Genomic DNA, 25648 nt, shown 5'->3' on the forward strand with positions numbered 1-25648 from the left:
GCCGAGATGTAGGATGCAGTGAGTTAGGGCGCTTTTATTTGGAACAGTGGTGTTTTTTTCAAAAAAAAATACGAGAAATAAACCTCGAGGAAAAAAAATACAACAAGTTGTCTCATTGTTGCTTACTTGGTGAGCAACCAAATGGGCACCGTGTTGTGTGTCATGTGACCCTCTCATTTCACAATAATTTTTCCAAATCGTACAAAAGGATCCTAGCTGACATTGTTTTATATACAATCCGTGCCCATCTTTTGCCGCCCACCCATAGTGGTAGGGGCATGAGCTATCATTTTGTGGATGCAAGTAATTTGGCGACGTGATCACAGTTGTGGACCTGAGATCATGGTGGTGCTTAATTAGGCTATTATTCCCTCTTTGTGCCAATAGGAAAGAAGCCCCTTTTGTTGTGGCTCATGAGCAATGCATTTGCTTCATGGGAGATTTCTTTTCTTAATTACACAGTGCTGCAGAATGATTGATAGTATGTCACAGTAGCACCTGCAAGGAGCAAGCATTATGTTCTCATTTCATTGAAAAGCAATACTTTATTGAGTGCTTGTTTAGAAGAACTGAACAATTACATCATTCAGACACATCTCGAATGCACGAAAAGGCAAACTCTACATAATTTAATATAATTCAGGAAGGTTAATTTCCAAACAGCATCTTCCCAATTTAATATAATATGATAACCTTATTCCTTTTCCTGACAAGCCAAAAGATTCCCAGCATGGTGCCCTAGATTTCTTATGTTTTCATTCCAAATTTGTTGCAGCCTTAATTGCAGGGAGCATCTCTCTCAACAAAACAGGTGCTGGTGGCAGGAAGATCGAAGGCTACACTTTCTGGGCTTGGCGCGAGTGGACAAATCTACCCGCTAGGCTACTGCGAGCAACCGAGCAAGCCATGTGAGGCTTCTTCCCTTTCCCCTGTCCACACCTTTCTTGCGTGGCGAAGTGACATGCTGCTGCGCTCATGTGCTGGTGCATGGGGGGAAATGTATTTAACTTTTGAGGGGCAAAACTGTCCTGGCTGAAAAAATGCATGAGAAAAGTGGCTTTTGTGCAAAGGCATGCATGTGTTTGGGGTATGTTTTGGATGAAAAGAAAATAGAAACGAATTTTGGTGATGGTATGTACTGTGAATTTTCATGAGTGCCAACATCATAGAATCATATATGGGGCGGGTCACACCTTCATGGATCATAGAATCTTAGTGATAGTGCAATCATTTTATGCTGGTGAGATAGTACAATAATAAATTAATAATACGGTTTTGTTAGTTGAGGTGTGTGAGCACCACATAACAATAGTAATGATGATCTGGATTAAATTTTATTTTTAGTGCACCCATAATTACTTGGAGAAATAAAGATGATGAGTGGATTTAGGAGAGGTGATGAGGAAGAAGCCATTCAGGTTTCCAAATTAAATGCCCGTTGCATGAAAAGTTGGAGAGATTGCAATTGCCTTTGTAAGGGAATGAAGTCCACCTGGTCGATCTTTTTGCTATGACTCTGCAGCTTTAGGAAAGGATGCAGCTTCTGGAACAAGCAGATCAAGCAAATACGAGTGAAGCTTCATTCTGCTCGACAAAACTCTAGAAAGTTTCCAAAGTCGCAAGTCTTCTTCTGAATGTTTGTCTTAGAGGGGATTATTAAAGTTTTGCTGAATATGAGAGAAAAGAGGCAGCCGGGCTAACAAATGCTAATGCTGATTCAGGCAGGGCGAGCGAGTCGCATTCACTCCAGCCTAGTAGAAAGCAAGCAGCCCATGCTGGGGTCAAACGATGAGTTAATTCCTTGAATGCCATCAAAATTTTAGCTAATCCCTTCAATGCCATCAAAATTTAGATCATCCCTTCATTGCCATTGAAATTTTACTTCAATCCCTTCAATGCCATTTCCGTTAGATTTGGTGCACTGCTCCGTGAAAAAACTGTGCCGAAACGTTAAACTGCATCTGCCAATTTTTTTTGTTCCGTTTTTACCCTTATCAATCTTCCCCCACCCCAGGAAGGAAACTCTATCCTCTCTCTTTCTCGACGCGCCACCCCTCCTGCTCCCTTCGCCGCCCCCGCCAGCGAGTCGCCCCGGCGCGTTCTCGACGCGCCACCCCTCCTGCTCCCTTCGCCGCCCCGCGAGCGAGTCGCCCCGCCGCGCCGCCCCAACCCTGCTCCCTCTGCCGGCGAGCCGCCCCTCCGCGCCGCACCCTCCCTGCTCCCTCCGGCGGCAGCGGCGGGCGTAGCCCCTCCCTCGCCGGCCGTCCTACCTCCTCCCTCCCTCGATGCAGCTCGGGTCGACGGCACACGGCGAGTGGGCAGGGCCGTGGCGGCCAGCGCGCGGATCTCCCCCTCCCTCCCCTCCGCGGCGGCGCGCGGGACCACTCCCCTCCCCACTGCTCTCCCATGGCGCGCGGCAGGCACCCGAGAGCGGCGGCGCGGGGCCGCAGCGGGCACCGAGAGCGGCGGCGCGGGGCCGCGACGGCCACCCAAGAGCAGAGCCGGCCGCCGCCATGGGCCGTCGCCGCGGGAGGGCCGCCGTGGATTCCTTCCCCGTCGCGATTGGTTGAGGTGCGGGAGACTTGCGGCTTCCGACCGACTTCCCGCGGCACTCGCGGCATTGGACGGGAAGGCGCGCGGGTGCGGGTGGCGTGAGGCGCGGGATGGGGGCGGCTGACCGGCAGGAGGCGGAGGCACGGCTGCTGGCTGCGCGCCGGGGTGGACCGGTCGCGCACGCTGGGCCGGGCGCTGGCGCGCGACGCGGCCCGGGTGGAGGGGATCCGGGCGCGCCTCCCGGCCATGGAGGCCTCGGCGTACCTCGGGGACCGCGACCTCGCCGACCCGCGCTTCGTCGCCGACCTCGCTGGCCAGCTCCAGCGGCTCAAGGAGGAGGACTCCGCCGGCCTGGACGCGGGGCTCCTGCCGGCCGCCCTCGGCATGCTCGAGGCCGAGTTCCGCCGGCTCCTCGCGGACCACTCGGCGCCGCTCGCCATGAAGGAGCCCGACAGCTCCACCCCGACGTCCGTCGTGCCTTCGCGGATCCCCGCCTCCGTCGTGCACAAGCTCGGCCTCATCCTCGACCGCCTCGCCGCCAACGAGCGGCTCGACCGCTGCTCCGCCGCGTATGCCGACGCGCGTGGGGATACCGTGGAGGGCCGCCGTCGCCGCGGGAGGGCCTCGGAGAAGCTCCGCCCACGACCGTGCGCAATACCATTGGAGGGGCGCCGCCATCCATGTATTACAAGGGCAATAACGTCTTTTTGTCCTCATTTAATGGTAACTCTAATAGCAGACTCACGGAATGGCATTGAAGGGATTGAAGTAAAATTTCAATGGCAATGAAGGGATGATCTAAATTTTGATGGCATTGAAGGAATTAGCTAAAATTTTGATGGCATTCAGGGAATTAACTCTCAAACGATCTGTTACCTTTGGATTCCTGGACGTGGCTTCGAATGGACAATGTGGTTAATGCCTGCAGGTGGGCCCCACCGGCAGCCAATGATGGGTATGGTAATGGTGAGTTTCCTGCTGCTGCTGCCTGCAGTGCAGGGGCTGCATTGACCGGATGCTTGTGTGGCTTTGACCACGGCGATCCCGAGACCAAACAAGCCCAAGGCAAGGCAGCAGAATGAAGGGGGGACACCATGATTTCCGTGTGCAAAGGTTTCAATGTGCTCCTGTTGAAACAGCTCAAGTCAAGTGCACGTTGATATCAAGTGCTTATGCTTAGTATTTGGTTGGAGACCTCATGTACTAGCTCCAATGGTTACATATACAATGTATTTGTGTATTACCCCATATTTCCTCGTTAGTTTTTTTATTACAGGGTGTTAGGTAACTTGTTCGGTGCATGCAACTCAATAAGATTTGATTTAACTGAGAGCTCTACAATCGAGTTAGTCGGTTTAGCCCATGTAAAACAAACAAATAAACAAAGTATAGTCATCTAAAGATCTTAGAGAACTTGCATAGCAAAAATACATGTCCTGAGGAAAAACCATCCTCAAAGCATAGGCCGTTAGCCCATGGTCCACCTTTTAGCCGCTATATCTTTCTGAAAGCACCATCTTTTTTTTTACCACTTACCAGCAGCATACTAAAAGGTAAAAGTGTTTTTCATGAAGTCAAAGCTCCACAGTGCACGGTCCACCACACCCGGGCAAGGCTGACCACAATCAGCCTCGAGATTCGTGCTACAGCTAAGCAAAACACTCAAACACATGCGGAGGTGAGAGAAAGCTCACAGGGCAGGGTGCGGGCCCGGTCAAGTCAAACCTCGGGGCCCACATGTCATCCCCCCGGCCCACGGTCGACTCGACCGCCGTCGTCCACCGCTGCCCCTGCGCGGCGAGAGGCTTTACGTTCGCCCACGGGCGAATCCAAGGCCCCGCCGTCCGCTCACGTGGGGCCCCGCCGCTGACAGCGGCGGTCAGTGGCTGCCATGGCACGCTCGCTCGCTCGCGAGCTGCAGCAGCAGCAGCGGCCAAGGGATAAATCAACCTCTGCAAGCTTAGCCCGATGACATGCGGGCCCGGAATGTTTCCGGGCCCCCGGGTCAGCGGGAAAGAGGCGGTTCGGGTGGCCGTCAGCGAGTGCACGGGTGCGCGGGGGGGCAGAGATCGGACCGAGACGTGTCGCTGGGCACACGGGGTGCCGCCGCAGCCGGACAGAGGACGCGGGTCCCGGGCACCACCTAGACATGCGGAATTGCTACGGACACACGGCCCGTTGCCACAAACTGATCCTCGTATTTTGTAATCTTTTTTCTCACAAAGAAGGAGAAGATAGTCCTGATTCTGGATAGAAGAATTTCGCTTGAATTCATCCTCTTCGGGATAGAATTCAACACGATACGGTCCGCGCTGTCAAGATTTCGTCTTGATTGAGTTAGCGCTCTTACTCACGTTTAAAATTTGAGGACACGGGTTATGAGCAGCGCAGTCCCCTTAAATTCTGTCATAAAATTTTAGAAATATCGAAGAACCAATTGTGAGTACTGTTTCATTCTAGGCAACCTGAACACCTTTATTCCCGTGGAGTTGCTAATTCCAGATTACTTTTTGCATTTTGGTAGAGTGAAAAGAACCAATTAATGTGTTACAAATTATTCACTTACAATATACATTGTTCAAAATTATTTTTTATTAATAACTTAACTTAACAACAAGGATTTTGGACACTATTTTGTGGGTACTTGTACAGTTGTACTTCAGCTGGATTTCGAAGATAGAAGTGGCAGATCACAATGCCACTTGACGACAGATTGATGCGTAGTTCCATGTCATCTTGTTCCACATGGCTCCATGCTGGCCTGCCACCAAACTATTTGGGCACCGTCTTGTCACCCTGTCGTCAAGCCGTGCCACTTGTCGCATCCCACGTGGCACTCCAGTCTCAAGATAACCAAACACCAGTAAAACATTTGTTTACTTCAGAAAGAACATTTCTTGTTGTAAGAAAAAAACGCAATGTTGTTTACACTTCACAGTAAAAATATTTCAAAACGCTGCACGGCTGCTGTTCTACCTGGTTGGACCCACACGTCAGCGTCACGGTCCTCACTCGTCGGCATCCACGCCGTGCGCCTAATAATAAATTATTCGCGAATCATGGAGCACGGGAGGGGGCATTTTCGTCCAACGAATACAAAGTTAAAGCTCGGAAACGGCAAAAGCCATGGCGAGTAGCGCAGGGCCGCAGGCAGGCCGACCAGTCTCCTCCTCCCGCCCCGCTTCCCACCGAGCTCGCACTGCACACTCCCCCACTCCACTCCCCTCCCCTGCAGCAGCAGCAGTAGCCTTGCGAGCTCACGGGAGGCGAGGCCCTAGCCCCCCTGCATTCTCCCCGTATTCGCGGATCAGCCCTCGCCGAAGCAGGCGTGCGGGGGCGTTTCTGCGAGGGACAAGGGTGTTCTTGAAATTTTCGAGGGACGGGAGGGGGCGAGAGGTAAAAGGAGAGCAGGTTCTCGTTGCTGAGCGTGGCTGAGCTGAGCGGTGGGACTGTGAGAGGGAGGAAGTGTGCCGCGGCTGCGAGTGGTGGGGGAAGCGCATGGCGAGGGCGCGCGGCGGCGGCCTCGCCGCGTGGGCGGTGGCCGTGGCGGCGGCGTGGGTGCTGTGGGCGGCGGCGGCGGCGGGGGCCAGGTCGCCGGCGGGGAGGGCGCACCGGCACCTCAAGCGGCTCAACAAGCCGGCCGTGAAGAGCATCGAGGTGAGCGCCGGCTACTCCTCCGTGAAGCTTCAAATGGTTGCTCCTTCTTTTGAGTGCGCTCGTTGAGCTCTGTGCTGATGAGTGATGAGTATTGGAATGAATGGTTCCAAAATGGGGTTCCTTTGCAGATAGATGGTTTGGTTGGGGGATGTGTTCTTCTTGGGGCTAATGCCTTCTATTTTGTGATTTCTTGCTTTGCTATTTTAGCCGCAGTTTGTAGGATTAGAGGCAGTTTCAGGAAGAAGTTGCATTGCATCCTCATTATTCAGCAATGGAAAAGGCTACTTTTGTCTGATTCTTTTGGTTTTGGGCTGTCCTCGCTGGTAAATTTTCGCTGTCACTTTGGAGAACTATTATTTTTTTTCAGAAAGTTCTCGCCTTTTGGATGTGGGTTATGAAAATTCAAGCAAGCAAGGAGCAGAAAAAGATGAATGGTTATTGCAGACAGGCTGGCTTTTGCAAAGTGATACTCATATTCTCTGATTGTTGAAAAGGGGGCAAAACCTCATTTTGCTTCCTGCTTCGGTTTCAGAGTTTCTGAGATGAAAGAATGTGCAGGGTTCAACAATGTCAGCTTAAATGCTTTTCTTCTACATTCCGCCCTAAAAGTTGCAATCTTGAAGCTTTATTTTGAATGAAGTGGACAATTTGAAAAATCAAAAGAAGTTGACATGAGCATTTCTTTGGCTAGAACAGTGCCTTTTCCATCTGACACTGATAGAAGTTTTATTCCTCAGAGCCCAGATGGAGACATCATCGACTGCGTGAATATCTCCCACCAACCAGCCTTCGACCATCCTCTCCTCAAGAACCATACAATACAGGTGCGTCAGTCAACCTCAAATCTTTCCAGGAATCAAAACGAACCTATACATGGTTAATTTATGGACTCACCATTTTAACACTGCCAAAATCTCGGTCATTGCAGTTTAGGCCAACCTACCACCCCGAAGGTCTATATGATGATGCCAAGAGCAGCATAGGCTCCGACAGTGCCGGCGAGAAGCCGATGCTCCAGATGTGGCATCGGAATGGCAGATGTCCGGCGGGCACGGTTCCAATCAGGAGAACCAAGAAGGATGACCTGCTCCGAGCCAGCTCCATGAGGCGGTATGGCAGGAAGCGTCATACTGTTCCAAACCCACTGTCTGTTGATCCTAACATGCTCAGTGAGGGTGGTCACCAAGTACGTCCACATTGTTTGTCTTGCTGAGATTGAAGAGCTTGGTTACATTGACATGTTGTGATAACTGAACTGTTGCCATTGTGGAATTCAGCACGCGATAGCGTATGTCCAAGGTGATAAGTGCTATGGTGCAAAGGCTACCATTAATGTGTGGGAGCCCAAGATTCAGCAGGCTAACGAGTTTAGTCTGTCCCAGCTCTGGATCTTGGGGGGTTCATTTGGGGAGGATCTCAACAGCATAGAGGCTGGTTGGCAGGTACTGCAAAGAATCTGACATTCTGACCTCATGAGTTTAGTTTGTTCATTCTTGTGTCAAGTAAATGCTGACATTTTTCTCAGTGGCATGCAACCCAAAATGTGTGTCTTAACATTTATGTGATGTTTGGTTTTGGTTCATCAGGTTAGCCCTGACCTCTATGGAGACAACAACACTAGGTTGTTCACATACTGGACTGTAAGTCTCACAAATTCAGTACCTCGTGCTTATATTATTAATTTGTTTCAGTACTTGATTGACAGACATTCTTGGGTTGACGCATCAACTCAATGACTGATGTATTGCTTTCCTATTGTGTATTTTGCAGAGTGATGCATATCAGGCAACAGGGTGCTATAACATGTTGTGCTCAGGATTCATTCAGATCAACAGTGAGATCGCCATGGGGGCGAGCATCTTCCCCATCTCGAACTACGCGGGCTCCCAGTATGATATCAGCATCCTGATCTGGAAGGTGAGCATTGAGCAATTAAAGTAGTCATTAGGCCTCACCACAGCAGTGCCTTCAGAATCAGCACAAGAACCAGTGCCAGAGAATCTCTGTCCATTTGTTACAAAAATCCTCCTGCCCATGCTCACACCACCCTTTCAAAATGGTTTCCTCCAAACCACATGCCCTGCATATTTAAGTAGTACCTTTTAATTTATCATATCTAAAGATTCTGTTTTTTGTGCCCTATGAGCAGGACCCAAAGGAAGGCAACTGGTGGATGCAGTTTGGCAAGGAGTATGTCTTAGGCTACTGGCCGTCCTTCCTCTTCTCCTACCTCGCCGACAGCGCATCGATGATTGAGTGGGGTGGTGAGGTGGTGAATTCAGAGCCGGATGGCACGCACACGTCGACGCAGATGGGCAGCGGGCACTTCCCCGAGGAAGGGTTCAGCAAGGCAAGCTACTTCAAGAACATTCAGGTGGTGGACAGCAGCAACCAGCTGAGCGCCCCAAAGGGGGTGGGTACCTTCACTGAGCAGTCCAACTGCTACGACGTGCAGAACGGTAACAATGGTGACTGGGGCACCTATTTCTACTACGGTGGCCCTGGCAAGAATTCAAATTGCCCATGACTACTTTCCAGTGTGTAGTAGAAGTGCTGTCACCATGGAAAAATGTAACCAAGCATTCAAGTGTGCAATACAGCTTTGATCTGCATCTTATTCAGTCCTAGGTAGTGTGTAACATGTGTATGTGCTCTAGAGCCTAGAGTTTTTTTCTTCCTCTTTTCATATTTTTTTCCATGTGCCATGTAAAGTTTCTGAAGAGAAGAAGCATGGCTTGAGGTGGTGGCGCGGGCTGGTGAGTGACCTCTACGGATTTTTGCAAGTCTGCTTATTGGTCATCTTGCCCAAGTATTTTGAAAGTGTGCTATGCGTATTGGCTGATGGTAATGGTATTAAGCTCATTGCATCCAGACTCTACCCCTTTCTCTTCATATCTCACTCTTCCCTGGAAGTATATGGAAGCATTGCCCAAAGCTGGTTTGTACACTTCGGTGGTGCTGTCAATGTAGAAACTAGAAAGTAGAACCTAGTGCTGGCAACGGCAGTATTGCTGTCAATGTAGAAAGTAGAAAGTACTCCATCCCACAAAGAATGCAACTCTTACTTTTCGAGTAGTTAAACAATTATAAGTTTGATAAAATTTATACAACATATCATTAACATTATATTATAAAATAAGCATCATTAGATTAATCATGTAATATATTTTTATACTAAATCTATTTGGGGACATAAATTTGAGCAATTTTTGATATAAATTTGGCTAAATTTAGAATTATTTAACTCCTCAAAAAATAAAAAATTGCATTCTTTTTGAAACGGAGGGGGCTGGCAACGGCAGCCTACCCCACAATGGCGCTATGGCCCATGTAGACACATTCACTATGCTGGGCTGCCTCACACAGGCCACGGCATAGTTAGCCTAGTGGGCTGTCAAGGCCCATCACGCAGAAATAAATGGCCTGCTCGCTGCGGCTGGGCCGCGGCCGCGGCAGCGGCTGCAGGCCAAGTAGCGGCAGCTGGACTGCTGCAGCCGATCAGACCCAAAATCAGAAAAAATATACATATATATCTAAAAAACATATACATAAATCGAACAAATCCATCTGAAGGAGAGATGTTGCATTTTTAAAAAACATTTGACTAACTACTTATTCATCTTAAAAAAAAAGATTTCAGGCAGTTTCTCTGACCAATAGGTAGAAGACATCAACTCGTAAGAATTGGCTGAAGTTCTCTTTTGTTTGAGCTAGTTTTGTTTGCCTAATTATTTGTTACCTCCTTTCTTTTTATCATAGGTCAATTTTGATAATATGTGATTTTTTTAGACCAAAGATCACTTTAGCCCTGCTTTATAGAGAAAGCAATAATAAAGTTTTAACTTTGGACACCAGCGTTTACAAATTACAAGCGCAAGACACGGAGTGTAAGCCTTTTTGCTGACGACTACTCCCTCCGTCCCGCTTTATCTGTTGCTAGAAAATCATGCCTGTGAGGGGATCCCGGTTCCCGAGCGACTATTAAATCGGGACAGAGGGAGTAGACCTGAACTTCTCTAACTTCCTCCCTCTAAACAAAGAACAAAGACCAATAAAGAAAAGTCTTTAGAGCGGGGGACGCACCCTTGCCCAACTTAAAAACAAAAGAAAAGCAACAAGATTATAATGAATAAAATTTGCTCGGGAAAGCATTAGCTTGTACGTCCTTTCTCTTGAATCGTATTGTGTAGGCAAGTTTCACCAAAACAGGTTAATCACAACAAGCTGCGAGTTTTGATTACGTCGATGGGGAGTGCTCGACCTCTTGCCTGTCGCATGCTTGTTCAGCCATTCCGACTATTGATAAATTTGCTTTTTGGTTCACTCGTATCTTATCTAAATTTTTTGATTTTTTAGATTAAGGAAATGATCCGGTCTTAAACATTCACAGGCTATAAAACATATTTGGCTATAAAACCAGAAACCTATATGAGTACTTAGACTCCAACCCTCTAACCGAGGAACACGAAAAACAAGAAAAGAAGGAAAAAATATGAAAGACTAAGCTTCAAACTTCTTCTACTCATCACCGCCGCCAGAGTGTCACTACAACGCGGATCACAGTTGGAGCATACTGCGGCTGCACCCCAGCTTTATGAACGGGGGTGAGCGAAGCCAATCCAGCAGGACTGCGCGGATCCAGCCACTAAAGAGGTGGCGGCGCACCGTGGCCGCGCCCCCTGGCACACTAGGTGGCGGAGGGGCAGGGGAAGAACCGGCCAGGGTAGTGTGGATCTGACCGCTGGGGAGGCAGCGATGCTAGGCCGCGCCCCCGACACGCAAGTGCAGAAAGCCGGCGTGGATCTAAAATTCTTGATGTATCTTGAGGAATGTTGAGTACTCTATCCTGCTTGTGATGAGTGAATTGTCAACCATGCGGTGTGATCATGCGCTTGGTCTTTGGATTGCAGGTACACGGGCGTCGAGTGTCGACGGGGAGCTGCCGTGGAGGTGCTGTGGCTGATGGACCGTGTGGTGGACGGCGGTGAATGGCAGCCGGGGCCGGAGCTCGGACCGGGCGGCAGCTGTGGCGTCCACTCCTGGATCGAGGGCGCAAGCGGCGACGGAAGGCGAGTTTCTTGGTTTGCGCCATAAAACCAAGGAGGCGGACGGCGGTTGAAGACGCCAAGTCGTGGAGGCACGGGCGTCGGTCTTGGGTCTGATGGAGGCGACGGGCGTCGACGACGTCTAGGGCCTCGCTGCGGGCGAGGAGGTGACGGGCGTCAGACGGCGTCTAGGGCCGTCAGAAGGCCGAGGCGGGAACGGCGTCTAGGGCCACGGCGCGGAGGCGGGAATCTTCCCGCGCGTGAGGTTTTGGCGGTTTTCTCAAAACCGGCCACCTACCCGGGTTTCGCGGACCCTCCAAAATCGCGGACTGGATCTTCATCAAGACGGCGGCATAGCGGAGAAGACTTCGTTTCGAAGAAAGAACCTCGGCCGTCAGATGAGATCGTGTACAGGGGGTGCTGCAGGCCAACCGGTCTGACCGGTCCCTGGCACCGGTCTGACCGGTCCAGCGTACCGATCTGACCGGTCCCGCGGGTATAAATACCCCTTCACTTGTGTTAGGTTAAGTGCGGCTTTTAGAACTTGTCCGTGAATTCTATGTTTCCCCAGGCCGCCGCCCCTGCGTCTCCCTCCCTCTGTTCCTCTCGTTTGAGTTGTTTTTGTCCATGGATTGTTGAAACCTTGTAAGGGATTTGATTGGGAAAGGAGGCCCTATCCTCCTCGTGCCCTCTGAGCTTTTGATTCGATTCAATCCCCTGATTTTGTGCCTTGTGCAATGGATTTTCGATTTTGTTTTTGGCACACTTGATTGAGAGGAGGCTACGAGTTCTTAGATGTGATTCCCGTGCATCTAGCCCTGTCCTACACCCTCTGAAATCACGAGCTCTTTTGAATTGGATTTCTTGAGCTTTGAGAAAACCCCAATCCCTTTTAATCTCTCCTCAAATTCTCAAGATTCTTTGATCTTTAGGACGAGATCTTTTGGGGATATGTTCATGGGGTAGGGGCGAAGCAATCCCCCAAGTTTCATCGGCTTTCGTGGTCGTTTGGTCGAGTTTCACCTTTTGAATCAAAGATTTTCGGGGTTTTCTAGGTGCCACCGGTCAGACCGGTAGGCGAGACCGGTCAGACCGGTCTGCTCGCTTTTGCACAGCCCCGACCGGTCAGACCGGTCCTGGCTGTTCAGATCAGCTGTTTTCCCGATTTGCTTCCGATTTGCTGCGTGGTTTCACTCGCTCGTTCGAGGACTTTTGTGTTGGTTTAGCTGTTCAGTAGCTACTCCAAACTTTGGTCAGAATGCTTGAGGGCTTGGGTGATTTTGGGACATAGGCCGACGATTTGAATTTCCGAAGAAATTTTGATCGGCTCCCATTCACCCCCCCTCTGGTCGCCGGCTTCGGTCCTTCAATTGGTATCAGAGCTCGGTTGAGGTTTTCAGTACCTTAACCGGTTCGAAAACCACTCGGCGACCATGGCGAGTCTTGGTAAGATCCTGGTGTTTTTCGGCGAGGATTATGGCTACTGGAAGGTTTGCATGAGAGCCTTCCTGCAGAGCATGGGAGCCGATGTCTGGGAGATTACCACGAACCAACTTTACGAGGTGCTTGCTGTTCGGACCACACCTCTCCAGTTGACCCAGCACGAGACTAACGCCAAGGCCGTCAATGCCTTATTCGCTGGCGTTTCTCGTGCGGAGTTCTCATGCGTCCAGGGTTTTTAGTAAGCCCACAAAATTTGGACGTGCCTTGAGAACTACCACGAGGGTACACCTCAGGTGATGGACAGACTATTCGAGACTCACCGGCGTGAGTACGAAAACTTCACACAGGAGCCGGGTGAGAGCATTGACCTGATGTTCAGTCGTTTTCAGTCTATTGTGAACAAGGTCAATGCGAACAGATCTGCTGGTGCCCTTGAGTACACAGAGCACGAGAAGGCCCTCAAGTTGCTTTACGCACTTGATCGCTCTGTGTGGGATCTCAAGGTGAACACCATCATTGAGTCTGCTGGCTATGAGACTCTGACGGTGAACGAGCTTTTCAGCAAGCTCAAGGCCACGGAGGTGGATAACCAGACACGAGCCAAGCTCAATGGTGCCCCTCCTTCCAAGAGCGTCGCTCTTGTGACTGGCCCAGGTGGATCGAGCTCTAACGCTGACTCTGTTCTTGGCTTTTCTCTTGCCTCTTTGCCTTCTGTTTCAGATGAGCAGCTGGAGACGCTGGGCGACGACGACTTGTGCCTCCTCATCAGTAAGTTCCAGCGCGTCTACCACAACAGGCAGAGGAAGAAGAACCCCGGGTGCTACAACTGCGGCGATCTGAACTACAACAGGCCCTGGTTTGATTTTTGATTTGGATAATCTTGCGGTAGAGAAAGCCAACCTGGAGAATGAGAATACCTATCTTAGGGCGATTCTTAGTTGGGTTTCTGCTAGTGAGCCGCAGTTGGGCATGATGATCAAGCAGTTCAAGCGTGGTGATGGGTTTGGGGTCGGTTACACGTACACGAAGTCAGACTTTGACAGGTTGTATGGTAAGATTGGCAAGGCTGCTGGAAACACTACTAGCACGAGCACGCAGCCTTCGCTTGTTGACCCCGCGGATGGTGTGCTTAAAGAACCACCGAAAGCACCTCCGCAGAAGTAGGTTTGGGTTCCAAAGCCCAATGAGCTGAGGAACTCCCTCGACACGCTCCCTGCTGCCACAGCCCAGGTTGCCCAGAAGAAGAGGGCTGCTCCTCCTCGTCCGCAGGCTAGGCCTCCATCTCCCAAGCGTGAGGTGAGGTACCACTGCGAGTTCTGTGATAGGGAAGGTCACCTGGAGGAGTTTTGCTTCAGGAGGAAGCGGGCTGTGAGGAGAGAGTAGGAGAGACGGAACGCGGACATGTACTCTGCTCGGGTGCATGGTCCTTCTCGGCGTGGTGATAGGCGAGATGCTAGGGCGCGCCGTGTAGGTGGAGGTCAGGGAGACGGTGGTGGTTACCGTGCTCCAGCAAGTGGTCGCTTTGCCGGCCGTGCTCCTGGTCGTTTTCAGTACGGCTATGGACCACGAGACCGAGGCTTTGGAGGAGGTTTTGAGGCTCCACGCTTTCCTCGCGGTGGTGTTCGTCAGTCACGCGGTAGACGGGACGGGGGATACGCTTTGTCTGGTTTTGCTAACCCTTCTGTAGAGCAAATGGCTCGACACTGGTTTGCTTCTCACTTTGCTAACCCCAGTGTTGAGACATTTGCTCACCCTTTGTCTCACTACTGATGTGCAGGTCGGAGGCTTGGAGAACAGGTGGATCATGGACTCCGGTTGTTCGTGCCACATGACCGGAAATGTCAAATGGTTCTCCAGCCTCACCCCAATGCGCTCAAAGGAGTACATTGTGTTCCGGGATAATGGAAGAGGAAAGGTACGTGGACTTGGCGCTGTTCGAGTTTCTGATCGCTTTACCCTGAGAGAAGTTGCTTTGGTTTCGAATCTTGGCTTTAATTTGCTCTCTGTTTCGCAACTTCTTGATGAGGGGTTTGAGGTTCGCTTCAAGGAGGGTTGTTCGCGTGTTTTGGATTCCAGGGGAGATTTGATTTGCCGGATTACACCTCGCGATCGAGTTTTCTTGGTTGACTTCTCTGGAACTCCTTTTGGCCCTTCTCATTGCTTGATGGCTGGTTCTTCTTCTGATTTGAGGAAGTGGCATAGGAGACTAGGACATTTGAGCTTCGATTTGTTGTCAAGACTGAGCTCACTTGGCCTGATCCGAGGATTGCCCAAATTGAAGTTTGAGAAGAACCTTGTTTGCCATCTGTGTCGCCACGGGAAAATGATTGCCGCTTCTCATCCGCCTGTTAATCAGGTGATGACCGCTCACCCTGGAGAATTGTTACACATGGACACAGTAGGTTCTTCTCGGGTGATGTCTGTTGGTGGAAAGTGGTACGTTCTTGTGATTGTGGACGACTTTTCTCGCTATTCTTGGGTCTTTTTCATGAGAGCCAAGGATGAGGTTTTCGAATTTGTTCGAGACTTGATCTTGAGGTTGAAAAACGAGCTACCCCAGGCCATGCGAGCGATTCGCAGTGATAATGGCACAGAATTCAAAAAACGCTCGTTTTGACGTCTTTTGCAGTGATCAAGAGCTTGAACATCAGTATTCTTCTCCCTACACTCCACAGCAGAATGGAGTTGTAGAGCGGAAGAATCGGACGCTGGTTGAGATGGCGAGGACGATGCTCGATGAGCATAGGACTCCTCGCAAATACTGGGCTGAGGCGGTTAACACCGCTTGTTACGTGTCCAACAGCATTTTCTTGCGTGCTTTCATGCACAGGACTTCTTATGAGTTGCGGTTTGGACGCCAGCCCCGTGTTGACCATCTCAGAGTTTTCGGTTGCCGGTGCTTTGTGCTGAAAGATGGAAATCTTGATAAATTTGAGTCTCGCTCGTCTGACGGTATTTTTCTCGGTTATGCTTCTCACTCTAGAGCGTACCGTGTGCTGATTATTGATACTAACATCGTCAGAGAGACTTGTGAAGTCACTTTCGACGAGACTGCACCGTGCAATTCTTCTGTCTTTAAAGTTGCAGGAGATGATGAGCTCATCACCTCCATCTTTGAAGATGAGGAGGAAGAAGCTGCAGATGGCGAGGCTGAGGCTACCACGCGTGTTGTGGACCCAGCTATCTCTGCTACGAGCTCGGACGATGACGACGGCCCCGACCCGACTACGTCTACTTCCTGGGGGCTGTTCGAGGAGGTGACTCAGGCTACACTAGCTGCACCTGAGGAGGCACCAGCTTTGGTTGAGGAGGAGGCGACTTCGACACGGGAAGCACCGCGACATATTCAGTGTCTCCATCCACCTCAACAGATGCTAGGTGATCTCAACGAGCGAGTCACCAGGTCCAAGGTAACAAGTATCGCTGGCTTTGCTCATTCAGCGTTTGTTGCCTCTTTTGAGCCCAAAGATATTGGACACACTCTTTTTGATTCTAATTGGGTCAATGCCATGCATGAGGAACTTGAAAATTTTGAAAGAAACCAAGTTTGGGTCTTAGTCGAGCCTCCACCTGCTTGTAATCCCATCGGAACGAAGTAGGTTTTCAAAAACAAGCAGGGTGAGGATGGTTTGGTTGTTCGAAACAAGGCTCGTCTTGTTGCCCAGGGGTTTTGCCAAAAAGAGGGTATTGATTTTGAGGAAACCTTTGCTCCTGTTGCTCGTTTGGAGGCTATTCGAATCTTTCTTGCATTTGCTGCTTCCAAGGGTTTTAAGGTTTTTCAAATGGATATTAAATCTGCCTTCTTGAATGGTTTTATCGAAGAAGAGGTTTATGTAAAGCAACCCCCTGGTTTCGAAAATCCCAAGTTTCCAAACCATGTTTATAAATTTCAGAAAGCTCTTTACGGTTTGAAACAGGCTCCTAGAGCGTGGTATGATAGATTGAGAACCTTTTTGCTGGCTCAGGGCTTTAAAATGGGATGCGTGGATAAAACTTTGTTCCTCATGCGATCTGGCACTGATTTCCTTTTGGTTCAGATATACGTGGATGATATTATCTTTGGTGGCTCTTCTCACGCTCTTGTCTCCAAGTTTTCTGAGCAGATGTCCAGGGAGTTCGAGACGCGCATGATGGGTGAGTTGCAGTTCTTCCTCGGGCTGCAGATCAAGCAAACTCCTCAGGGCACTTTTGTCCATCAAGCCAAGTACACTAGAGACTTGCTGCGGAAGTTCGACATGAGTGACTTGTCTCCTCAGCCGACTCCGATCAGCACATCTACGACGCTTGATGAGGACTTAGACGGTGAGGCGGTGGACCAGAAGGAGTACATGAGCATGATCGACTCGCTCCTGTACCTGACGGCGACGCGGCCGGACATCCAGTTCGGTGTCTGCCTCTGCACGCGCTATCAGGCTTCGCCGCGCACCTCCCACAGGCAGGTGGTGAAACGCATCTTCATGTATTTGAAATTCACCCCTGAATTTGGTCTTTGATATTTTGCGGATTCTTCTCTGATTTTGGTGGGCTTTTCTGATGCCGATTTCGGTGGGTGTCGGTTGGATCGCAAGTCGACATCCGGCACTTGTCAATTTCTCGGTAATCTTTGGTGTCTTGGTCCTCTCGCAAGTAGGCTAGTGTAGCGCTTTCTTCCACTGAAGCTGAGTATGTTGCCGCTGCTCCCAGATACTTTGGATGAAACAAACCTTGCAGGATTATGGCTTTAGTTTCGGTAGGGTTCCCATCTTTGTAGACAACATGTCAGCCATTATAGCATTGCAAAGAACCCTGTCCTACACTCCAGAACCAAGCACATAGACATCCGATTCCATTTCCTGCGAGACAATCATGAGAGAGGACACATAGACCTGATCCATGTCCCTTCAGAGAGGCAAACCGCAGATATTCTCACCAAACCGCTTGAACATGACACTTTTGCTCGCTTGCGAGGGGAGCTTGGAGTTTGTTACCCCTTTTGATCGCTGACTTTTGTTTTGGTTAGCTTGGTAGGTTTTTGTTTTGCTTCTCTTTGTTTTCTAGGTTTGGTAGGTGCATTGTGCATATGCATTGTACATGTTTGCATTTTGTATTGTCTCACTTGCACTAGCATTCTTGTATACATTGCTATGATCTTCTAGTGCCTGCTAGTGTGAGTTGATAAACTTGATCATGTATAGCTTGCTCTATTGTGTATATGACATCATCTGAGTTAAGCTATTTTGATTTGAAAATCTGAAAACATGATCACCCTGTTTTGGCTACTAGCATGTTAGGGCGTGTTGATGTGCTTTGCTATCTTATTCATGCTAGTGTGCCTTTTCGTTCAGCAATTCATATTTGAAATGATCTAAATCTGATAAAATTGCTTGAACTATTCTTGAAATGGATTGAAAAGATCCAGGTGGGATTGCTTGTCGCACTGATCGAGCTTTCGGGACGGCTCACTTTGCACTTGTGAGAACCCGGGCAAGGCTGTTGTTGGCGCTCCTTAAGTACCCATTTTATCCCTTGTTTATCCTTGATAATGGCATGAATTCAATATCAAAATCACTAACCGTCCTAACCCCGGCCTAATTATTGGTCATTTTCACATATGCACATATATTTTGGAGGAACTTCGTTTTTGCAGGTTTTTGGCTTATTTTGGAGCATGAAATGACGAGGCCCGTGATTGAGCGCTAACATGGAGAAAGACGAAGGCCAAAGCCCAAAGGAAGGACCAAAGCCCATGTTGATTCGAAGCACATTCATGCACATCCATCCTCCAAGAGAGCCCAAAGGACCAAGCCCACGAAGATGAGATCAAGATACTTCGGGATTAAGCAAAGCAAATGAAGATTTAAGGAAGGATTCCCTATCCTATCCTTTCCTCGAAGATATCTCCAAGATAACAACGTCCAAAGGGGTGCAATCGTGAAGGACAGAAACTCTAGAAGATGCGAGGAGTCTACACGCCAAAGATGAGACCGAGGTGAGCCCGAAAAGGGGTAGGCCGGCCGGCCTAGGCCCATGGGGCCGGCCGGCCCAGCCCTTTTCTGAGGCGGTTTGCCTTCCCCTTCGACCGGTGGCTTCCTCGGCTTATAAATAGCTCGCACCTTATTCAACTCGACGTATCCATCCAACCAGAACTCGACGAAAACCTAGGGCCAAGACCGGAGGGAGACGACGGCCGCCGCAAGTCTTCGAAGTTGTCTAGGAGATGGCTTAGGCCATCCCTAGCCGCCATGGCCTCCCTGCGTGGTTGTGTCATGGTGGAGTTTATGAGCTAGTTGGAGTCGTCAATGGTGTATACGCGGTGGTGGCGATCCAAATGAATCTATTATGTGAGTAATGTCTTCATGTCATCCGATCTATTTAGCGATCATGTCTCTCCTCTTTCGATTTCGTTCTTGCTTTGGGTGCGCTTATTCCTAGATCTATTCTCGAGATAGATTGCATGGGGTGTTCTTGTAGCTATGGTGGCTAGAAGTTCATACCAGATCTACCCAAAGGGGGTTCGACTTGCTTCAGGGTATCCCGTTGAAAGGGGTGGCGTCGTGACAGGCCGTTGCCACTAAGTAGGTTGGGTATCGAGGGATCGGATTAGAGGTTTTGATTTAAAGAGGCTTTGGATGAGATGCATGTTGAGCTTACTCGTTTAGCTAGAACTACAACTAGAATGCGTGTGATAGGTTTAGTCATGCCTTCGGTCATGCTTTATCCTTATCGATGTTCATGGATGAGATCAACCTTCGTACATCACTCATATCTATCAAAGGTTCACCTTTTATATGCAATTAATGCTTCATGTTAGGATAGATCCGTTAGATTAGATGGAAAACCCTAGTAAGTTCATTGTCGATCCACGGATTGATAAATCTTGGGGGAATACTCTAAGGGAAAAGCTACCACGAACCGTGCGCTTGCGGTATACAAATCGGGGGCGTTAGTGAACGTCAACAGCTGTGCATGACTGAAACGAGTGCTTTAAGCTTCTGATTGTCTGTTGGCATAGGCTTGGCCTCGTTGTTAAGTAAAGCATGACAAGCTTTCAACCCCTGGCATTAAGAATTGCTTGATATAAATTTGATTGAAAAATGAATGTTCGCAACATGTTTTGGCTGGTTTGGCTCACCTGTATGAGTTTGAGTAGCACTGCTTTCCATTCCCTACCTGTTAGTGCTAGATCTTGGGTGATGCTTTTATTTCTCCTAAACTGAACTTGTCTACATCTAGACTGATTTGATATACCCTGTTGAGCTAGATGCAGGTCTTGTTTATGGATGCACACATGCTTGAGACTAGATGTTGCTCATATCTTTGTATCCCTGAATGCTTTCACTTACACCTACTGCATTGCATTCATTGCATAGCATCTGTTCAGGGGGAGTCTCAGCTTCAGGGGGAGCTCTAGGTCTTTGTAGCCTTGATGTGTGCATGTGCCAACAAGGGGGAGAATTTTGAGAGAAGTGATCAAACAAGGGGGAGACTTGTTTGATTTTTGAAGAACTTGTTGTGCACAGGGCTTTGTGAGTGCATCATTTTGGGAGAGTTGCACTTGTGAGAGGGAAAAATTTTGCTTGGGGAGTTTCTGCTTTGGTTTTGGCTCCTAGTTTTTTCGTTTTCCCTCTGCTTCTTGCATGACTGCGTCGAGCATTACCTCTGTCTTTGAGGAGTCATGTTTTGGCTTTTGATCGATTGCGTTGAGCCTTTGCCCTTGTCTTAGGGGATCGATCTTTGCTTGAGTAAGTGACTGTTCTTGCCTTTCTGAGCTTTTCGTCACTTGCTTGAGTTCTTCTCTTTCGTGCTTCTTTGTTCTTCTTTGGTTTCACTTCTCTTGGTTCGTTTGTGGTGTGTTGACAATGCACTCATCAAGGGGGAGATTGAGGAATGTTGAGTACTCTATCCTGCTTGTGATGAGTGAATTGTCAACCGTGTGGTGTGATCGTGCGCTTGGTCTTTGGTTTGCAGGTACACGGGCGTCGAGTGTCGACGGGGAGCTGCCGTGGAGGTGCTGTGGCCGATGGACCGTGCGGTGGACGGCGGTGAAGGGCAGCCGGGACCGGAGCTCGGACCGGGCGGCAGCTGTGGCGTCCACTCCTGGATCGAGGGCGCAAGCGGCGACAGAAGGCGGGTTTCTTGGTTTGCGCCATAAAACCAAGGAGGCGGACGGCGGTTGAAGACGCCAAGTCGTGGAGGCACGGGCGTCGGTCTCGGGATTGACGGAGGCGACGGGCGTCGACGGCGTCTAGGGCCTCGCTGCGGGCGAGGAGGTGACGGGCGTCGGACGGCGTCTAGGGCCGTCAGAAGGCCGAGGCAGGAACAACGTCTAGGGCCACGGCGCGGAGGCGGGAATCTTCCCGCGCGTGAGGTTTTGGCGGTTTTCTCAAAACCGGCCACCTACCCGGGTTTCGCGGACCATCCAAAACCGCGGACTGGATCTTCATCAAGACGGCAGCATCGCGGAGAAGACTTCGTTTCGAAGAAAGAACCTCGGCCGTCGAATGAGATCGTGTACAGGGGGTGCTGCAGGCCAACCGGTCTGACCGGTCCCTGGCACCGGTCTGACCGGTCCAGCGTACCGGTCTGACCGGTCCCGCGGGTATAAATACCCCTTCACTTGTATTAGGTTAAGTGCGGCTTTTAGAACTTGTCCGTGAATTCTCTGTTTCCCCAGGCCGCCGCCCCTGCGTCTCCCTCCCTCTGTTCCTCTCGTTTGAGTTGTTTTTGTCCATGGATTGTTGAAACCTTGTAAGGGATTTGATTGGGAAAGGAGGCCCTATCCTCCTCGTGCCCTCTGGGCTTTTGATTCGATTCAATCCCTTGATTTTGTGCCTTGTGCAATGGATTTTCGATTTCGTTTTTGGCACACTTGATTGAGAGGAGGCTACGAGTTCTTAGATGTGATTCCCGTGCATCTAGCCCTGTCCTACACCCTCTGAAATCACGAGCTCTTTTGAATTGGATTTCTTGAGCTTTGAGAAAACCCCAATCCCTTTTAATCTCTCCTCAAATTCTCAAGATTCTTTGATCTTTAGGACGAGATCTTTTGGGGATATGTTCACGGGGTAGGGGCGAAGCAATCCCCCAAGTTTCATCGGCTTTCGTGGTCGTTTGGTCGAGTTTCACCTTTTGAATCAAAGATTTTCGGGGTTTTCTGGGTGCCACTGGTCAGACCGGTAGGCGAGACCGGTCAGACCGGTCTGCTCGCTTTTGCACAGCCCCGACCGGCCGGACTGGTCCTGGCTTTTCAGATCATCTGTTTTCCCGATTTGCTTCCGATTTGCTGCGTGGTTTCGCTCGCTCGTTCGAGGACTTTTGTGTTGGTTTAGCTGTTCAGTAGCTACTCCAAACTTTGGTCAGAACGCTTGAGGGCTTGGGTGATTTTGGGACATAGGCCGACGATTTGAATTTCGGAAAATTTTTGATCGGCTCTCATTCACCACCCCTCTGGTCACCGGCTTCGGTCCTTCGTATCTCATTCCCATTACAGAACTCTTGACAAGTTGCGCGCCTCCGAATTCTTGTTACCATGCCATTCAGCATTATCCCCGTCGACATCTCTAGTTTTAGGTAGCCATTCCATATACTAAGGGCTAGTTTGGGATGCCGGGGATTAATCCCCGGGGCTTCCCTCCCCTAGGCCCCTCCCCCCTGCGCCCGTCAGACCCCCGGGGTGCGCTCTCCCCGCAGGGTGCCTATCCCGGGCAGCATTTGGCGCCTCCCCACCCTCTGCTGCTGCTGCTTCCGGCTGCGCTGCTTGCTGTTGCTCGGCTGCTGCTACTGCAGCCAAGAGCAGCCCACTCCAGCCCTCCAAACACAATGAATATATTCAATAGATCAAATCTGCGACGTACACACACTTTGGCATATAACTCAAAATGCCAGCACGTGTGAAACTCAAAATCTGCGACGTACAAAATATATTCAATTCATTCTCAACCGATCACAATGCAAGCCAGAGTAGTTTTCCATTGATCAAATCCCAACACGTCCAATTCATCCATCACACAACAGGATAAAATTCTTGAGAAATTCATGAAGACAAGCAGAAGCACGCAGAAGCTGCACTTGCATGTCTCGTGGCAGGATAACAGCAGAAGTAGAAGCACGCGTGAACATGCTGCCAAAGGAAGAAAGAAACAATACTGCCAAAAATCTCTTGCAGGAACTAAAGTAGTAGGAGCATACATCTGAAGGCACAACCAAGAACAATATATAAGAGTCTGTTATTCTTCAACAAATGGAATGGTCAGAAACAAATGCTAACCTGCATGGAAACAAGCTCAATGGTCCCACCATTTCCAGCTGGTAACATTGTAAAGACTTCAAGACCCCGACAACCACGAAACCAACTTGGACGGTCTTTCAAGATCTCCACAATCTATCAAGCAAGCTATCATAAGAAACCTCCAGAGAATTTACTAAGAGCAACAGTATGTTCCAAAAATTTTCATTAAAAAGTTCCAAGTTTTGGAACAAAGTGGCACTAGAGGATAAGTGTCCAACATTGCAAGGTAGATATGAACAGAAGATTTAGTAAAGAATCCTTGTATATGAAGCACCTAAGCTACCTGTTTTAAGAAAATTATTTTAACCAAATAATACAAAAACGATTTTAGCCCACTGAGAGAGCTGTATTTGAGGTTATATACATTTAAACCTGCAACCTAATTTAATCAGCAAGCAGCACATAAGCATCTCCAGAAGCTACACAAATAACACAATATATTACTTTAGACGAATTAGGAGTTGCCTAGCCAATAGCTCATATATTCTCCAGTTATATGATCTATACACCCCATTTGTAATAAAGGAATGAGTTTTCATGACTGATGCGAGTGTCAATTTTTTTTGAAAGAAATGATGTTTCAAGTTGTTTTCCCATTGCTGTCTCAGCACAGTCCCCTCCCCTGGAGCTCCTTTGATGAGCAAGACTTTCTTGTGCCTGAAACTCTGCAAGCAAATGTCAAACTCTCCACAGCTAGGCCACTGTGTCTCTCCGCACACCAGGAACAGTGTAAAGACCGGAGATGAGATGCAGACTGATTGATCTTTTCTTCTTCCTTCAAACTATTAATCCGTGATTCGTTTCTTTTTGTGCAAAGCAAATTGAATACATTATCACATCTTTCTGTGACTGCTTGCTTCCACCAGTTGTTATGCAAGTTTTAGAGATATCAGCCGGCAGCAACAACATTAGCATATTATTTTCATAGGGTACCAGGACTGAATGACCATATAATAATTTACCATACATTAACAGTTTGGATATAAAATAGAGTGATTATTGGAGATGACAAAGGAACCGATGCAAAGTGATTTTCCTCAGCAACCAGAGCTTACCTAGGCCAACAATGTCGATTGAAGTGATCAGCAGGTTGTGAATCTTGGAGATGGCAGCCAATCAGATCAGAAATCACCAAGATCTAAACAAGATCTAGGAATCAGGAGAGAGGAGATCAAACCCTAGGCAATATAGGAGAGGAGAGGAAGAACTCACATATGACGAGGAAGTGGAGGCACCGTGGTGGCTCTGGAGGCGGCGGCGGCCGAGGTGGTGCCATCGTCGCAGATCGGATGCCGTGGGGGTGCGAAGGCGGAGCAGCATCACCAACGGGGGAGCTGCAGGGGTGGCGTCTAGACGGGGGTGGAGCGGCAGCGCCGAGCCGAGCCTTGGAGCGCAGGTGAAGCGGCAGCAGAAGCAGGGAGGCAGAGCACGCGGCGCGGCGGCGGAGCGCTCGCCTCGCCTCGCGTCGCTCGCGAGCGGACAGGGATGATGTTCCCGGACCCAAGAGGTGGGGACGAGTCTCCCCGGGGAAAACGCGAGGATCGGGTCGCCGAGCCCCCCGGCGTGGGCTTCCAAACATCAGGGAAATTTAGCCCGGGTTAAACTTCCACGTGGGCCTCTAGCCCAGGGAAAAGTCCGGGATCCCCGCCGGGATTGGGACTCCCAAACTAGCCCTAAAAGAGGTCTTCTTTATTTTTTGGATGATTTTTTGTATGTTGCCACTATCACCGGCAAAGCAAGTGACATATTAGTCCCTCCAAGTTAAGGGGTGCAGTTTTATAGGCATTCATCGTAAATCCAGCTTTTACTATGCTCTCATCCCACCTACCGGGCAGTTAGTAGCTATACATACACGCTGAGGGAATGAGCGCACACAGCATATGCACAACTACTGTATTAAAATTTAACATATTCATGATGCTCGCCCAAGATAAAAATTAGAGGGACCGATGTGAAATGATTAGCGATGCTGTTGCTTGCTGGTTTGAGCGACTTCGTCAACTAGGTGAAAGAACCTAATTTATGTCAAAACGTTGGTCTTGATGCAACGTTATTTGAAATTAGAAGTTTTATTAGTGTCAAGATCGTCACATCAAGATGATACAAAATATTGAAATACTACCGGCCTTTGCATGAGCAGAGCAGACATACTCTTGAAAGAACAAAGAAACAGAACTCCGATCCTATAGTGTACCTTAAGGTTCTTATTATCATATTTGTAGGGGCTGCTAATTATTGTAGACTAAGATTTTTATTAATAACGATACTAATTATTGTAGGCTGGCAATAAGGATGACACACTGACATCCGATCCATGTAATGGCAGCCAACACGCGTCGCGGAAAGGCGCGCTCTGCTGCTGGTGACTTGCCCAGTAAGCCTGATACTGGCTGTGTTCAGATCCGCAAAATGTGGTAAAAAGGGTCACATTCAATTCTATAGCATACTGTAGCACTTTTCGTTTGTTTGTGGTAAATATTGTCCTACCATAGACTAACTAGGCTCAAAAGATTCGTCTCGCAACATACATCAAAACTATGCAATTAGTTTTTTTATTTACCTACATTTAGTACTCCATGCATGAGGCAAAAGATTTGATGTGATAGGTGAATAATGAAGTTTGGAGAGAAAGATTTTTGCAACTAAACACAACCACTAACTCGCCGCTTCCTAGTCTGGGGTT

General features: G+C 49.2%; 1 protein-coding gene and 1 long non-coding RNA gene across 3 annotated transcripts; one reads left to right on the forward strand and one right to left on the reverse strand.

Moving 5' to 3' along the window:
* The first annotated feature begins 5686 nt into the window (after positions 1-5686).
* LOC120665655 lies at positions 5687-9019 on the forward strand. 2 transcript variants are annotated; one of them, XM_039945280.1, is made up of 7 exons: positions 5687-6246; positions 6948-7034; positions 7139-7396; positions 7488-7652; positions 7797-7850; positions 7981-8127; positions 8360-9019. In XM_039945280.1, exons 1-7 carry the CDS (start codon positions 6052-6054, stop codon positions 8735-8737), a joined length of 1284 nt encoding a protein of 427 aa, XP_039801214.1. In that variant the 5' UTR covers positions 5687-6051; the 3' UTR covers positions 8738-9019. The 2 variants fall into 2 exon arrangements, with proteins under 2 accessions (XP_039801214.1, XP_039801221.1); XM_039945287.1 differs by having other exon boundaries at positions 5688-6210; positions 8360-8881.
* A 13549-nt stretch (positions 9020-22568) lies between these two features.
* On the reverse strand, positions 22569-24502 carry LOC120665671. Its single transcript, XR_005671267.1, has 4 exons — positions 24178-24502; positions 24021-24103; positions 22945-23058; positions 22569-22867 (listed from the first exon to the last, which is right to left on the reverse strand). It is a non-coding gene; the product is annotated as an uncharacterized LOC120665671 (long non-coding RNA).
* Positions 24503-25648: the final 1146 nt, after the last annotated feature.

Source organism: Panicum virgatum, chromosome 2K, assembly GCF_016808335.1.
Source record: "Panicum virgatum strain AP13 chromosome 2K, P.virgatum_v5, whole genome shotgun sequence".
In the NCBI taxonomy this organism is placed as follows: Eukaryota; Viridiplantae; Streptophyta; class Magnoliopsida; order Poales; family Poaceae; genus Panicum; species Panicum virgatum.

What these genes read in the sequence shown, in the direction of transcription:
- LOC120665655 (XM_039945280.1), top strand. Translation starts at nt 6,052, where the DNA reads ATGGCGAGGGCGCGCGGCGGCGGCCTCGCCGCGTGGGCGGTGGCCGTG. An exon ending in TCAAGAACCATACAATACAG is followed by an intron (nt 7,035 to 7,138) that starts GTGCGTCAGTCA and finishes CGGTCATTGCAG; the next exon opens with TTTAGGCCAACCTACCACCC. An exon ending in GGTTGTTCACATACTGGACT is followed by an intron (nt 7,851 to 7,980) that starts GTAAGTCTCACA and finishes TGTATTTTGCAG; the next exon opens with AGTGATGCATATCAGGCAAC.